The 15823-nt window shown below is 38.6% G+C and overlaps 1 protein-coding gene across 2 annotated transcripts in view; it reads right to left on the bottom strand.

The window, feature by feature from the left end:
- Positions 1-15823, bottom strand: part of cabp4 (calcium binding protein 4) — a 43623-nt gene that overhangs the window by 6609 nt on the left and 21191 nt on the right. For both annotated transcript variants that reach the window (XM_015943615.3, XM_054744792.2), the window contains exons 5-6: positions 15475-15505; positions 11381-11524 (exon numbers count right to left, since the gene is read on the bottom strand). In XM_015943615.3, coding sequence (XP_015799101.1) covers positions 11381-11524; positions 15475-15505 — 175 coding nt within the window. The remainder of the gene's footprint in view (positions 1-11380; positions 11525-15474; positions 15506-15823) is intronic.

Here is a 15823-nt window from a genome sequence, read left to right as displayed (position 1 = left end):
ACACAATTTACGGCGGGCAGGGACTTAGAAGGCAAGTTGCAGCTGTTAGCAAGTAGGCTAACGCTGAGCTAACGTGTCTCGTCAGGAGAGCAAAAACGTCTGCAGCTTGGTGGTGTTTAAAACCGGACATTACCAGACACTTGTAATGTGTGCATACTGGGCATTCAACATGCTGGGAAGGACAGAGCTCCAAGATTCTTTGCCTTTAAAACAAACTACTTTCACATTCGGCTTTTTCTTTCGGTCTTCAACAAAGCAAATCACCGGTCTCCGTTAATTCTCAGTTTGCCACACAGCAAAGTCAGACAAAAAGGCGGAGCCAGCTGACAATGAAAGATAATCTAATAAACAAAGAGAAATTGTCATCAAACAACAAAATGTTGGGGTTTGTAGTTCTCTTTCAGCAGCTGTGCTGCAGCTACAGGTGCTGAACAGGGAATGTCGGCCAAGGCTCCGCCTGCCTGCTCCGTCACGGGAACACGCATTGCTCGCAGCTGCATATTGAGTGAGTAAACAACTTGAAATAAGAGCAACACATCTGCTTTTAATTATATTCATGATATAAACATGTTTTTTTTTATCAATGCACTTCCTAAACAAGTGAACGTGAAATTTAAAGTGGACGTGGTTTCTTCTTATTTTAATGCTTTCCTAAAAAATATTTCCTTTCTTTTTCTCCTTATTTTAATACTTTCCAGAAAATAATTTAATTTTTTCCTCTTATTTTAATGCTTTCCTGAAAAGTATCGGATCAGGACTCGGAATCGGAATCGGATCGGGAGCAAAAAAATTTGATTGGAACACCTCTACTTGTGAGTAGCACAATGAGTTAACATCTACTCTCAGAGTGACTAACACCAAAATGAATCTTAAAAGAGACAATGTGTAGTTTTTGCTTTTAATATCTGGAAATGTCCATCAAAGTGTTGTTAAAAATTAATTAAATGATTCCCAGTTGTTAAGAATTGTTGGCAGCTTTTTTACACATACAAAATTGGGTCTAAGTCTCTGGGTGACGCCATATTAGATGCAATATTTCCTTCTATGTGAGTCCATGGGGACAAAATTTGTAACAAGAGGTTAAAACATTTTCACCGTTCATAAACTTTGTTGGTTTACACATTTACCTGTTTGCTTGTTGCCAGCAGTGATGGAGATAACAGCATTTAAAACTACTACGTTACTAACGGAAGTTAGGTTTTTCAGTAAGGAGTATACTGGCTTCTTTTGTCATAACGCTGTTTCTGTTACTGATAATGCATGCAGCAACACAATGTGTTTGAATGTGTTTAAATCATGAACAATGTGTTTTAAAGAACAAACCTGATCACTAGATTGAAAGCTGCAAGTCATTGATGACATATTGCCTTTTTGATGCACGTGGGCTACCATACCATACCATACCATACCATTTTATTTATAAAGCGCATTCAACATGGCATTACAACCAGACAAGGCGCTGTACATTAAAAGATTACAGTTAAATTAACACGTTCAGAATGACATTTAAAGCATAGTTTATAAGAAAAAATGAAAACAAGAAAATACTCGAACTAACAGTCGTAAAACACTAAAAACGCAAAGGAATGTGAAACAACAGATAAAAACATATGAAAGAACCACAGTAATACAGATGTTAATTATTGTGCATTCTATTGTAGAAAGAATGCAGATGTCGAAAGTGGTCCATGATTATGTATTACCGTAGCGGCAATGCATACTCTGAACTGCATGATGCTAAAGAGTCAAATATTTTCACACACAAATCAGTTACTCAAGAGTTACTGTTAACGAGTCAAGCTCATTTTTGTAAAATAAAAATGACATCTGCTGAAATTGCTGCAGTTCTGATCCTGACTGGTGCTCTAGCTATTTATTTATATGTCGATGTCTAGCACCTTAGCCGGATGTTGACATGGTTGCTATGGTTAGATACAAAGATGATTTTGGTCTTGTCTGGAGAATTCTTTACCTCATCAGTCCAGTCAGAACTTATTTCTGTTTCCCCGATTAAGTTTCTTTAGCGAGCTTTCAACAACAGGTAAGATATTAACAGTTATAACCTCTCAGAACCCTACTTCAAAGGATCTGAGCATTTCCTCAATAACAGGCTTGATGGGAAAACTCAATTTTCTGAAGTTGTGTGTGTGTGTGTGTGTGTGTGTGTTTTTTTACAGGAAACACCAGTTTCCCCATTGTACTATTATGCTCCCTTCTGCAGCGTTGGAACAGGTTTGGTTTCATTTGATCCTGTTGGTAATTATTGCAGCAGACCAACACAATGGAACTGCTCGTTGTTAGTTTGACAAAAGATGGGCTTATTTGACGGTGCGTGGACCAATAAGCTTGGTCAGTTTTCTTTATCTAGGCCTTTGTAGAAGTGAAACACTTTTAATAAGTCATGCGTTCTTTTTGTGGTTCAGAAATTTAATCAGAGCTTTGAGTCTCAAGACCATTGAGAGAGGGAATCAAACTACAGCTACACTATTCTGCTATTGTATCGTGTAAGTAATGAGACTGTCATGCAGCAGCTACAAAGTCAGCTGTAGAAATAAAGGATGTCATTGGAGCAAATGAGAGACGTTCAAGCTCAAAAAAGGGATTTTTCTTTGCCTAGAGGAGAAAATACAAACTGATTTTTACCTGTGAGGAGTAGTGTTCATTTTCTATGCAGTATGTGGGTCACCCTAAATAACAATTAATCACTTTTTTTTTGTTAGTAGTCTTGTGGTACGGATATGTTCTTTTGACCTTCGTGAAGGTCTAGAGGGGATATGATGCATGATACATGGTCAGCTGGTATAGTACTATAAATGTTATAGTAACCACTTAAAGGGATAGTTCAGATTTTATCCATTAGAGCATTAACAATAAGTGAAGAACTATCTCTAACAGATTAGATATTAATTAATCATTTTGTTTCCACAGGACATACAGATGAGTATACAAGTCCATTCTGTTAAGGAAAGAAAATCATACATTTCTTTGTGGAAATCTACAAAATGATGCACAAATCTGCATCAATAAATTATATACATTATTGTGATTATCAATTAAGTTAATAAAAACCTGATACCAGTCTGGGGATTATTGTTTTACTGAGCTGAGATTTTGTCCTATAACTATAAAATAAATCATGTTGGTATGAAATGCACTCCAGTATCTCAGAATACATATCTAACCTACACATTCATTTGTTAGAGAATAGTATTTTGTTTACTGTTTTGTAAAATTAAAAAACAAAAATCTTTGTTGACTAAAGCTTTTTTTAATTTTAGTCGACTAAAACTTACTAAAACCTTTTCGGGATGTAGTAGACTACAACTGACTAAACACTTTAGAGATGTAGTTGAATAAAACCGACTAAACACTTTAGAGATGTAGTCGACTAAATCCCACTAAACACTTAGAGATGTAGTCAACTAAAACTGACTAAGCACTAAGAGATGTAGTTGAATAAAACCAACTAAACACTTAGAGATGTAGTCGACTAATAACGACCAAACACTTTAGAGATGTAGTCGACTAAAACCCACTAAACTCTTGGAGATGTCGTCGACTAATACTGACTAAACACTTTAGAGATGTAGTTGACTAAAACTGACTAAACACTTAGAGATGTAGTCCACTAAATCCGACTAAACACTTGGAGTTGTATTCGACTAATACCGACTGAACACTTTAGAGATGTAGTTGACTAAAACTGACTAAACACTTAGAGATGTAGTCCACTAAATCTGACTAAACACTTGGAGTTGTAGTCGACTAATACCGACTGAACACTTTAGAGATGTAGTCGACTAAAACCCACTAAACTCTTTGAGATGTAGTCGACTAATACCGACTGAACACTTTAGAGATGTAGTCGACTAAAACCCACTAAACTCTTTGAGATGTAGTCGACTAATACCGACTGAACACTTTAGAGATGTAGTCGACTAAAGCCCACTAAACTCTTTGAGATGTAGTCGACTAAAACCCACTAAACACTTTATGTAGTCGAATAAAACCAACTAAACACTTAGAGAAGTAGTCGACTAATACAGACTTAACACTTTAGAGATGTAGTAAACTAAAACTGACTAAACACTAAGAGATGTAGTCGAATAAAACCAACTAAACACTTAGAGATGTAGTCGACTAAAACTGACTCAACACTTCAGATATGCAGTCGACTAAAACTGACTAAACACTTCAGATATGCAGTTGATTCAAACTGACTAAACACTTTAGAGATGTAGTCGACTAAAACCCACTAAACACTTAGAGATGTAGTCAACTAAAACTGACTAAACACTTCAGAAATGCAGTTGACTAAAACTGACTAAACACTTCAGATATTCAGTTGATTAAAACTGACTAAACAGAGATATAGTCGACTAAAACCGACTGAACACTTAAGAGATGTAGTCGACTAAAACCCACTAAACTCTCAGAGATGTAGCCGACTAGAACTGACTAAACACTTCAGAAATGCAGTCGACTAAAACTGACTAAACTCTTGGAGATGTAGTCGACTAAAACTGACTAAACACTTCAGAAATGCAGTTGACTAAAACTGACTAAACACTTCAGATATTCAGTTGATTAAAACTGACTAAACAGAGATATAGTCGACTAAAACCGACTGAACACTTAAGAGATGTAGTCGACTAAAACCCACTAAACTCTCAGAGATGTAGCCGACTAGAACTGACTAAACACTTCAGAAATGCAGTCGACTAAAACTGACTAAACACTTCAGATATGCAGTTGATTAAAACTGACTAAACACTTAGAGATATAGTCGACTAAAACTGACTAAACACTTCAGAAATGCAGTCGACTAAAACTGACTAAACACTTCAGATATGCAGTTGATTAAAACTGACTAAACACTTAGAGATATAGTCGACTAAAACTGACTAAACACTTCAGAAATGCAGTCGACTAAAACTGACTAAACACTTCAGATATGCAGTTGATTAAAACTGACTAAACACTTAGAGATGTAGTTGACTAAAACCGACTAAACACTTTAGAGATGTAGTCGACTAAAACTGACTAAACACTTCAGAAATGCAGTCGACTAAAACTGACTAAACACTTCAGATATGCAGTTGATTAAAACTGACTAAACACTTAGAGATGTAGTCGACTAATACCGACTGAACACTTTAGAGATGTAGTCGACTAAAACCCACTAAACTCTTGGAGATGTAGTCGACTAAAACTGACTAAACACTTCAGATATTCAGTTGATTAAAACTGACTAAACAGAGATATAGTCGACTAAAACCGACTGAACACTTAAGAGATGTAGTCGACTAAAACCCACTAAACTCTCAGAGATGTAGCCGACTAGAACTGACTAAACACTTCAGAAATGCAGTCGACTAAAACTGACTAAACTCTTGGAGATGTAGTCGACTAAAACTGACTAAACACTTCAGAAATGCAGTTGACTAAAACTGACTAAACACTTCAGATATTCAGTTGATTAAAACTGACTAAACAGAGATATAGTCGACTAAAACCGACTGAACACTTAAGAGATGTAGTCGACTAAAACCCACTAAACTCTCAGAGATGTAGCCGACTAGAACTGACTAAACACTTCAGAAATGCAGTCGACTAAAACTGACTAAACACTTCAGATATGCAGTTGATTAAAACTGACTAAACACTTAGAGATATAGTCGACTAAAACTGACTAAACACTTCAGAAATGCAGTCGACTAAAACTGACTAAACACTTCAGATATGCAGTTGATTAAAACTGACTAAACACTTAGAGATATAGTCGACTAAAACTGACTAAACACTTCAGAAATGCAGTCGACTAAAACTGACTAAACACTTCAGATATGCAGTTGATTAAAACTGACTAAACACTTAGAGATGTAGTTGACTAAAACCGACTAAACACTTTAGAGATGTAGTCGACTAAAACTGACTAAACACTTCAGAAATGCAGTCGACTAAAACTGACTAAACACTTCAGATATGCAGTTGATTAAAACTGACTAAACACTTAGAGATATAGTCGACTAAAACTGACTAAACACTTCAGAAATGCAGTCGACTAAAACTGACTAAACACTTCAGATATGCAGTTGATTAAAACTGACTAAACACTTAGAGATGTAGTTGACTAAAACCGACTAAACACTTTAGAGATGTAGTCGACTAAAACTGACTAAACACTTCAGAAATGCAGTCGACTAAAACTGACTAAACACTTCAGATATGCAGTTGATTAAAACTGACTAAACACTTAGAGATGTAGTCGACTAATACCGACTGAACACTTTAGAGATGTAGTCGACTAAAACCCACTAAACTCTTGGAGATGTAGTCGACTAAAACTGACTAAACACTTCAGAAATGCAGTTGACTAAAACTGACTAAACACTTCAGATATTCAGTTGATTAAAACTGACTAAACAGAGATATAGTCGACTAATACCGACTGAACACTTAAGAGATGTAGTCAACTAAAACCCACTAAACTTTCGGAGATGTAGCCGACTAGAACTGACTAAACACTTCAGAAATGCAGTCGACTAAAACTGACTAAACACTTCAGATATGCAGTTGATTAAAACTGACTAAACACTTAGAGATATAGTCGACTAAAACTGACTAAACACTTCAGAAATGCAGTCGACTAAAACTGACTAAACACTTCAGATATGCAGTTGATTAAAACTGACTAAACACTTAGAGATGTAGTTGACTAAAACTGACTAAACACTTTAGAGATGTAGTTGACTAAAACTGACGAAACACATAGAGATGCAGTCGACTAAAACCGACCAAACACTTTAGAGATGGATAAGAGTGTTGTAGAGTGCCTTGTAGGGTTGCAGAACCTTCTTCACCATTTTCTCATATAATAAGTTCATATTCTGTATTTCTGTAATTCATTGTGTTTTTTTAAGAAATAATGTGACAAAACATTGAAAAGCAATAATTAAAACTGATCTGCAAGCTAAAGTTCTAGTAGTTGTACATTTGCAAGACCTTTCTTTGACACAATGATTAAGGTATCTCTTTGTTGTTTTTAAAGTCTAACTAGTAAAGCCTTCACATTTCAAAAAATATTAATTATTTAACAGTAATGAAACGCTTGTTCTTGAAGAACAGGATCTCCATCTGGTAAAATGCTTACACTGTAGAACTGCTGCTCTGTGTTGCTTTCTGCACTGTTTTCCTGGGGGTGTAACACCAACTTATATTATCATGTACAAGTTATTAGGATGTTCAGGGTGTTTTTCAAAGCATGCAGAAGGTTCCACTCCATAGGTTGTGAGAGACTGACATGCTATAGCCCACAGGAATGAAACCGGTACAGAGCAGCCTGTGTGTTGCAGTCTGCTGCTGCCTCACATGAAAAAATTATTCGAATACAGAAAGAAACTTCTTTAAAATATTAAGTGAGGACATTCTTTCTGGAGGTTTTAATGACGTTATTACCAAAGCTCATCTCAGTATCTCTGAGCACTTCCCTGGTGGTTTCTTAAATGATTCATTAGGTTCAGAGAAACTAAACTGATGTGTTTGTGGTGTGAGTGTTTCACACACACACACACACACACACATACACACACACACACACACACACACACACACCAGCTTATTCACGAGTCCTAATTTGTTCTCTGTAATTAGTGGAGTAGGCAGTACTTTGTATAAATGTTACTGCTTGTTAGCTTGATCGCAGCAGATTTCGTTCAGCTGAAAACACCTTTAGATTATGGTTAGTGCGTACTTTTTTAGAGTTCTTAGTTTTGAAACCTTTTATATTCAAATTATCTATAGAGTTCTTAGTTTTAAAACCTTTTATATTCAAATTATCTATTTTTCTGCAGATGATTTAAGTTGGGAAAAAAGAGAAATGTATAGATGTATTTCAAGGGCTGCATTCCAATTTGAATGCGATTCTGTTTAACATTTTAATAAACCCGGTGCTTTCATTTATATTCAAGTCAAACTCTCTGCTAAGAAATAGGCCTAAGGTAATTCACGTTATGCTAAACATCGCTGAGGCAGACAGCTGTGACACTAAGTGTAAGTTACGATTCAATACTTCACAGATGAGAGCGGTGATCGACCGTGACTATCGTATTCTTCGTGTGATTGAGTCCTGCATCTGTCGCCATTGTGTGAACTGAGATGGTTCAGTATGACTACATACCATTACACCTCTAATGTGCATGCAACAAATTCTGTGTGAACGTGGCACTACCACAATACCACTTTGAGGTGACTTGACATCCGTAAGAGAGAAAAAAAAACAAAGAGTTAAACACCAGCTGAGACCACACGAAGTAACCCGTTTAATAAAAGTAACATTAGGGGACAATTTCGTATACTTTCAATATGAGAATCTTTATCAAAAGACCCATAAAGCCAGTTTCATGCTGTATCCCCAATTATTGGACAAAATAAGTCAAAATTTTCAGGGCAGTGTTTTCTTGACATGCACAACACACGTGAGAGCTTCCGAGTGCAACAAATAAGTAACTCCAACCGACAGACACTTTTGGCCTTCAACATAATATTGTGTTTTGTGTTTAACAACAGTTGGCAGGCCTACTTCCAGGTTTGAACAGTGATAGGGGAAAATAGGACTTGTGCTTGAGCTGTTCAGGTTATGGGTAATTAGCATTTTTTAAGCGCTGCTGGAAATCCAGCACCACAACAGCATTTAAATGGGCCCCGTTGACATTTCCAGGTAAATCTTTGCCATTTAATGGGCTGAGCTGACTATTCATGCAGCTGGCTTGACATTAGCTGTTCACTTTAGCTGGTGAATGCCATTGTGGTCACTAAGGCTGCAGGCTGCTCTCTTATTGTACCTGTCTGATGTGATAAACGGTATTAATAATGCATTAGGCTCATACTACCACTAAATAATAATTGGAGTGGCACTTATCATGCTGAGCATCCCAAAGTCGCTGTACAACTCTGGAATCAGTTTCAGTTTATCCATTTTCATATGGATCAAAGAAAATACGTTGTTTCCCTCTAGAAGCACATTTTCCTCTTTTTGTCCTTCTATTAATTTAAATTTAAACTGAGATAATGAACATGCAAGAAAATAACCTGCTGTATGAAACTAGGAGGTAAAGATAATGAGATGAAACCTGAGAATAAACAATTTTCTCTCTGGATTTAAAAACTGAAACTTTAAACCTGAATTATTTTTAATGGTCAACAGAGGGTGCAACATTTGGTTTAATTACATAACACATTAACTTTATGGCCCAATCACCTCTATTATCTTTTAGCTAACCACCATATTAAGCCATTGGTTACCTTGTGCGCTTCCTCCTAACCACATAAACCTCACATGTGACAATCTTATGTAAAAAGGTGTGCTGTGAACATGTGACATATGTGAAATGCATATAAAAACATGTTATCTCTGGGCTTCATAAATCAGTCTGGAACAAAAATGTTTTGATTTTACAAGAACAACTTGCTGTATTACATGTAAATGTCATGTCCCCAGTGGGATTTAGGAATATTTTTAATATGTTTATGTGAATTTATGTCACCACAAGTTTTTTCCACATGAAAGATAAAGGTCATGTTAAAGAGTGGAACATTATTCCGACAAGTTAAAGATGCATCTCATAACTCTGGGGGGTTGATTCATGTGGTTCTGTAAGTTCTAATTATATTCAGTCTCTTGATATGTTTTGATGGTAATATTTTATTCCTTAACCCTTTGAGGTTGGTTTTGAATTATGAGATCTTCAACCATGATTTTTTAAACAATTTTTTCATTCATTTTTAGGTGTGAATGAAACAAATTTCAACAATTATTTTTTGTAATATTTTGTTAATTTACAAATAATTTATTACATGTCCACCTCAGTGGACAGCGTGCATTCTGAACATGAAATATGTTGGCTTGACTTACTGAAGTCCAAATGGAGGGGCTCAAATGCAATAAAGTCTTCAACAGCTGTGCTTAATAGCAAAAATAAATAAATAACAATTTTGAATACCTGTCCACTGTAGTGACCATTATGCATCAAAGGGTTAAGTGAAATAATGCATTTTTGCAAGACAGTAGGTAGGATTTTTAGCCTTGCTTTCCTAATTTTGTTTGGAGACATTCTCTACAAATGATCATCTCTAATGCCAGTTGTTTTGGACAACGTCTGCTGATGTCAATTCCTGCTGACTTACAACCCATCAGTTTGAGTTCACTCAGCTGGGCCGAGTTCCTACCCCTGATCAGGTACTCCGAAAGTTCCTGAAAATGGCTTGGAAAACAACCGTTTGGGCATCCTGGTGAAGTGAAGACACGTGTGTGCACGGAAGTTCCAGTAAATTTACGCTGAAGTTCAGACAGTGAAAACACGCCTCTAATGAAGGTGATCAGACTGACAACTCCCCCCACTTTCACAGAGTTTTAATGAGGGCTCCCACACAAGCCCATATATAATTCTAGTCCTGGTCTTCTGCATATTGTTTACTGGCCTAATGACTAGTGGTGTCACAACGTGTGGGTGTGGTGAGCAAAGGTGAGGATCCAAATGCAGGGGAAGAAGCAGGCAGGCAGATTAAAATAAGGATTTAATCAGGAACACGCTGGACATAAAACAATGAACCGACGAGACACACAGAACCTAGAGGGTTTAAATACATGAGGAGCTGGGACCCGGAGTGATTGGAAGACGTGAGGCAGGTGGGAGCAATTAGCAAGGACACAGGACTGAACAGAATGGGGAGATAGGACAGGGTGTGACAAGTAGTGATGTAGTAAGCTATAGTTTGTGATGAAAACATGAGATTTTTAACAAAAAAGCAAGAAAAAAAAACTTTCATAAGAAAAACGTGCATACTGTTATTGTCTGAGACCAGTATGTTCTCTGCAGGTTTATGTAAGGCCTCGGCATTAAGGTAGGTGTTTGTTCTGATCCCTCAAGGCTGAATCCTTGATTTTAGTTGCAGTATTGACTCATCCTAAAACTGAAGCAATACCCACACACTATATTTCCTTCAGGAAGAAAATCAGACACAATTAAAAGTCCAGAGGAGAAAATAAGTAAAAAAAAAAAAAAACTAGAGGAAAGTCTATAAGCTAATAGATATACACAAACTAGCTCATACACACTCCGGCACCTGCAGCAGGAGGTCCATTAATCAATATGCTAACAGATCCTGGCTGTCCCCAACTCCAAATACAAATATCAGATCCTTGCGAACTTGCAGAAAATAGCACAATCACATGGGTTTATTCAGCACGCACAGAAGAATTACTCACTTTTACACCTGCTCATTTCAGAAAGACCCATCAATCAGGCATGCATGCTTTAACCCCCGGGGAGGGGAATAAAAAGCCATGCACGCACACCGTGCCCGAGAGAGGACTACTAACATTTCATCTTGATTTGTTGGATGATCTCGATGAGTTCCATTTCTGTAGGCATGTAGCCCATGGTCCTCATGCAGTCTGCAATGTCTTTGTAATGGATGAATCCATCTGCATCATAGTCAAACTCCTTAAAGGCCTCCTGCAGCTCTGGTTGACACACATGCACAAACACCACAGTGAAACCATACATCAGGTAAAATAGTTTTTCCAACCATGAAATCCACGTGAATATCAGCATTTTTAATAAATCACTGTTCTCTGTTGTTTAACAGTGGACGGGAGCTCGTACTTGAAAAAGGCCTGTGAGCACACCCTTAGAGGCAAAAATACTTTATAAATCATTAACAAGTGTTTATGATGCATTCATTAAGAGCGAGAGAAATTCCGTCAGTGTCTTGCAAATTAGTGAGCCACATTTGTGCTGTCTTTATCACCCTTAAATAATGCATAACACTTATTAATGACTTATAAAGTGTTAATAACAACATTACCATAAACAATTTGTTAGTCATTTATATGGAAAGCTTTACAGTTTTGCAGATGATGTGATTCTGTTGGTGTCTTGAAAGCCCGGACCACACTGGGTTTTTTGGCTGTTCTAGATAAATCTCTCATTGAGAATAGAATCGTGATAAAAAATGGTGAACATGAGGGTGATTGGCAAGTCTGAGGCCATCCAGTGTGACCAACTCTGCAACAGCTTATTGAGCCCCCTCACAACCAGCCTCCAACAGTCTTCAAGCACAGCTTGAAAACCCGACGACTTCCGTATGCAATTGACCAATGAAAATCCACCAAGAGATTGATGCGAACAGCTAGGGACGAGAGCAGCATTAGCAACATTAGCAACAGTGGAAGCTACACGCAGGAACAAGAAGTGTTAACAACAGCGCTTCTTTTTTCAGCATTGTTGTTTTTGTTAGCTCTCGGCTTTTAGTGTTGTATGCTTTTCGGGGGTTCGCTCGTGATGTTAGCTCATCCTTCTTGAGCGAGACATCGTGCAGTTTGGCTCTTTGAAATCTTGGACTGTAGATGATTTTTCTGGAATTCTCATAGCCGAAAATTGCAGTGTGGTCTGGTCTTAAGCCATAACTGTCATGTTCTGCATCCTGCGTCCCCCTCATGTGTCTCCTTGTGTTCTCCTGCCCTCTCTAGGTTCCCCTTTATATGTCTCCTTGGGTTCCTCATGTGTCTCCTTGTCTGCGTCCCCCCCCTCAGGTGCCTCCTTGTGTTCCCCAGCCCACTCCAGGTTTTCCCCTTAGGTTTCTGTGCCCCTAAGGTCTTCAGCTCCCTCCAGGTTTTCCTCAGGTTCCCCCCTTTGTGATTTCAGATTTAGTTATCCCATCCTTGTTAATGTTTTTCTTCTGAAGTCTTGTTTTCAGGTTTATTAGTTCACTTATCTTTAGTTCTCAGTAGATTAAGTTTACCTAGTCAGTTTCCCCACTCAGTTAATTATTCTCACCTGATCCCTTCTGATCTCACTCCCCACACACCCGTCACCTGTTTCCCTGATTGCTTCCCTCTGTCATGTTCTGTGTCCCTTTGTTCCCCAGCTCCTCCAGTTCCCACTCCAGGTTCCCTTTTGTGTCTCATAGCGCCCTCATGTGTCCTTGTCTTCGTCTCGGTTATGTGTCTTATGTTGTAACCTGTAAAGTTATTCCTCCCAGGACCCGTGTCATCTCATTCCTCCCCAGCCCCTCCAGGTCTTATTCACATTCTGTGTCCTTGCTCAGTGTTGTGTGTGTGTGTGTGTGTGTGTGTGTGTGTGTGTGCGGTTGTGCTGCTCCAGTTCTGTGTGTGTGTGTTTGTCCTGTTTATATTTAGTGCATTTGTGTGTGATGGTGTGTGTGTGTGTTAGTCTTTAGCTTTAGTTTTTGTGTTTTAGAGTTTTTAGGTTTATTTGGCCCTCCTCAGATTCTGTTTTCCCATTTTGATAAGTATATTCACCTGTCTTATCTCCAGCCCTCTATAGACTTCCCTCAGGTGTCCTTCTAATCATTCCCCATTCCTAATCATCTTTAGTCCTCCTCATCTGTCTAGTTATTAGTTGTTTGTTTTTGGCCCCCAGTCTTTAGGTTTAGTTTTGTGTTTATAGGTTAATGTTTATCTGCCCTCTGGTCAAGCTCCTTCCCTTCCCATTTTGTTAATTGATTCCACCAGTGCCTGTTTACAAGCCTTGTCTTGTCACTCTGTGTTTGTCGGTCCATTGTTGCTGTCAGTGTGAGTATTCTGTCAGTCTCCAGTTTCCTCGTCTCTAGTTTTACTTGTACTTCTTGTGTCTCAGTTTTTGGATCACTAGTTTTTGGATTTTGAACGTTTTTGGATTTTGGCTCCCCACCCCTTTGGATTTACATGGTTTTTGGTTCACCTTAAAATAAAGGATTTTACCTCACATCATCTCCTGACTCGTGTCATCCTGGGTTTCTGCAATTTGGTTTCAACATCCCTCCCATAACGTGACACCCTCCATGTTCCCTCTGTGTATATAACCCTGTCTGCGTCTCAATGTGTTGTCGGTTCATTGTCTTGTGTCAGCGTTGCTTTGTCCTCTACAGACCTATAGATCCTGGCTCATGAGTGAGCTTTTGTTTTTGTCTTTAGAACTTTAGATTTTTGGCTTAGAGTCCTGCAGTTTTGTTTTTCCTTATAAAAGGATTTTTATTTTATACAACCTCTCCTGCCTTGAGTTGTGTAGTGTTCTGCATTTTGGGTCCAATCCTCCTGCGCTCACAGAGTGACAAGAACCTTCAATGTGTACTGGGGTGGGTTGTAGTTGGGATGAGGGAATTAGAAATTATGGCACATTTACACATGGTAAGCTCAGCCTGGGCCGGGTGGGGACAGCTCGCCCCTCCACGGCCAGGTTGTGTTTCTCAGGAACGGGGACGTGGGCGAAGACATGGGCGGGCTCCGCTAAAGTAGCACGGTTAGAAGTCTGTGGTGTCATTCGAAAGTGCGACAAGTTAGTAAACAAAAGCGGGCGTGAGCACAGTTGAGACAATGGGGGATAGGATGGCTCAAAACAATGGAGGACATTGAGGTACATGGACTGTGGCTCTTTTTTGGGGAACAAACTGTCTATGACACGCGAGAAGGTGTCACCAGGCAAAGGTTAAAGCACAGAAGAAGTATAGGATCCTCCGGGAGCCATTTGGCTAGGGTAAGCGCTTGTCCATTTCACACTCACATCACCAGGCCAGTAAGAGTCTCCCACTATGTAGGAAGGCATGAAAGTGATAAAACCTCAGCCGGCTAATCAGTCCATAGGTGGGTGTGCAGGGAAGCAGAGCCGGAAAAAGTGGTCGGCTCCACACGGACAACACTATTTAAATGCGCTGACCCTACCAGGGCCAGACTGAGCTGACCATAGTGTAACTGCGCCATTAGCTTCCTCTGTAGGGTGGCTGGGCTCAGCCTTAGAAATAAAGCGCGTCATCTGAAGGCACATCATGGTCGCCTCTTTCTAAAGGTTCTTTGGCCACATCAGACTGGGAGGGAAGACGGGAGCAGATTAGAGGCCGACCGATATGTTTTTTTAAGGCTGATGCCGATACTGACTTGTAAAGAATTTTGTTGCTGAAGGCCGATATTCAAAGCCGATTATTAAGGCCGATATATGTTTTAGCAGCACATTGTTTGTGAAAGACAACTGAAAACTCACTGTGTGCAAAACAAATTAAATAAGTCAAAAAGTCTCTTAATATTTATTTATTTTAGAAAAACGGTGTGTTGGGGGTCCGTCAGGTCCTTTCTTCAGTCTAGTAGTGGCGGCAGTTGGCCACACAGATGCCTGATTTTTATTTTTTTAACCGGCTGCTAAAAATAATTTCAGCCAATGGCCGATGTAGAATAAATTAAATAAATCAGCCCGATATATCGGCCGACCTCTAGAGCAGATCCGTTCTTTATATAGAGATTTACAAGTTTCCGATCGGGCTCTTTTTCCTCTATGACTCAACTATGGATGAAGTGCAACAGTGGCAAGTTTTTAAATTTACTGGTTATTTTTACAACAAGATGAAAATGTTCAGGAGAGAAGAAAAATAAGTTAATATTTAATGTACTTATTGTGAAATCATTCCATTAAAACATCTCACCATCTATCTCCCCCGGCATCAGCTCCCTGTCCTGCAGAGAAGAAGAAAAAAGGACACAGGGGCAACAATTAGAAATGTGTGTTGCAGGATGGAGTATGAAATCAGGGTTAGCTTTAAAAAGGAATTCTCCAGAGAAATATCCAGTCATAATTATTTGCCTTTTAAATTGGAACAACACACATCATGTCAACACCACTGTGTTGACAGGAAACTCTGATGGGATTTCGCCCAGCAACATATCTCTCTCTCTCTAATCGACAAAATGACACAGTATCACACGCTTCCACACATCACACTGCCTCTGCAGTATCCTGAGAGAAACATAGAATTATCTCAGTCTGTGTGCACA

Source organism: Nothobranchius furzeri, chromosome 6 (genome assembly GCF_043380555.1).
Source record: "Nothobranchius furzeri strain GRZ-AD chromosome 6, NfurGRZ-RIMD1, whole genome shotgun sequence".
Classification (NCBI taxonomy): domain Eukaryota; kingdom Metazoa; phylum Chordata; class Actinopteri; order Cyprinodontiformes; family Nothobranchiidae; genus Nothobranchius; species Nothobranchius furzeri.
Note: the sequence above shows the minus strand (reverse complement) of the source record. Positions and strands in the feature narration are given on the sequence as shown.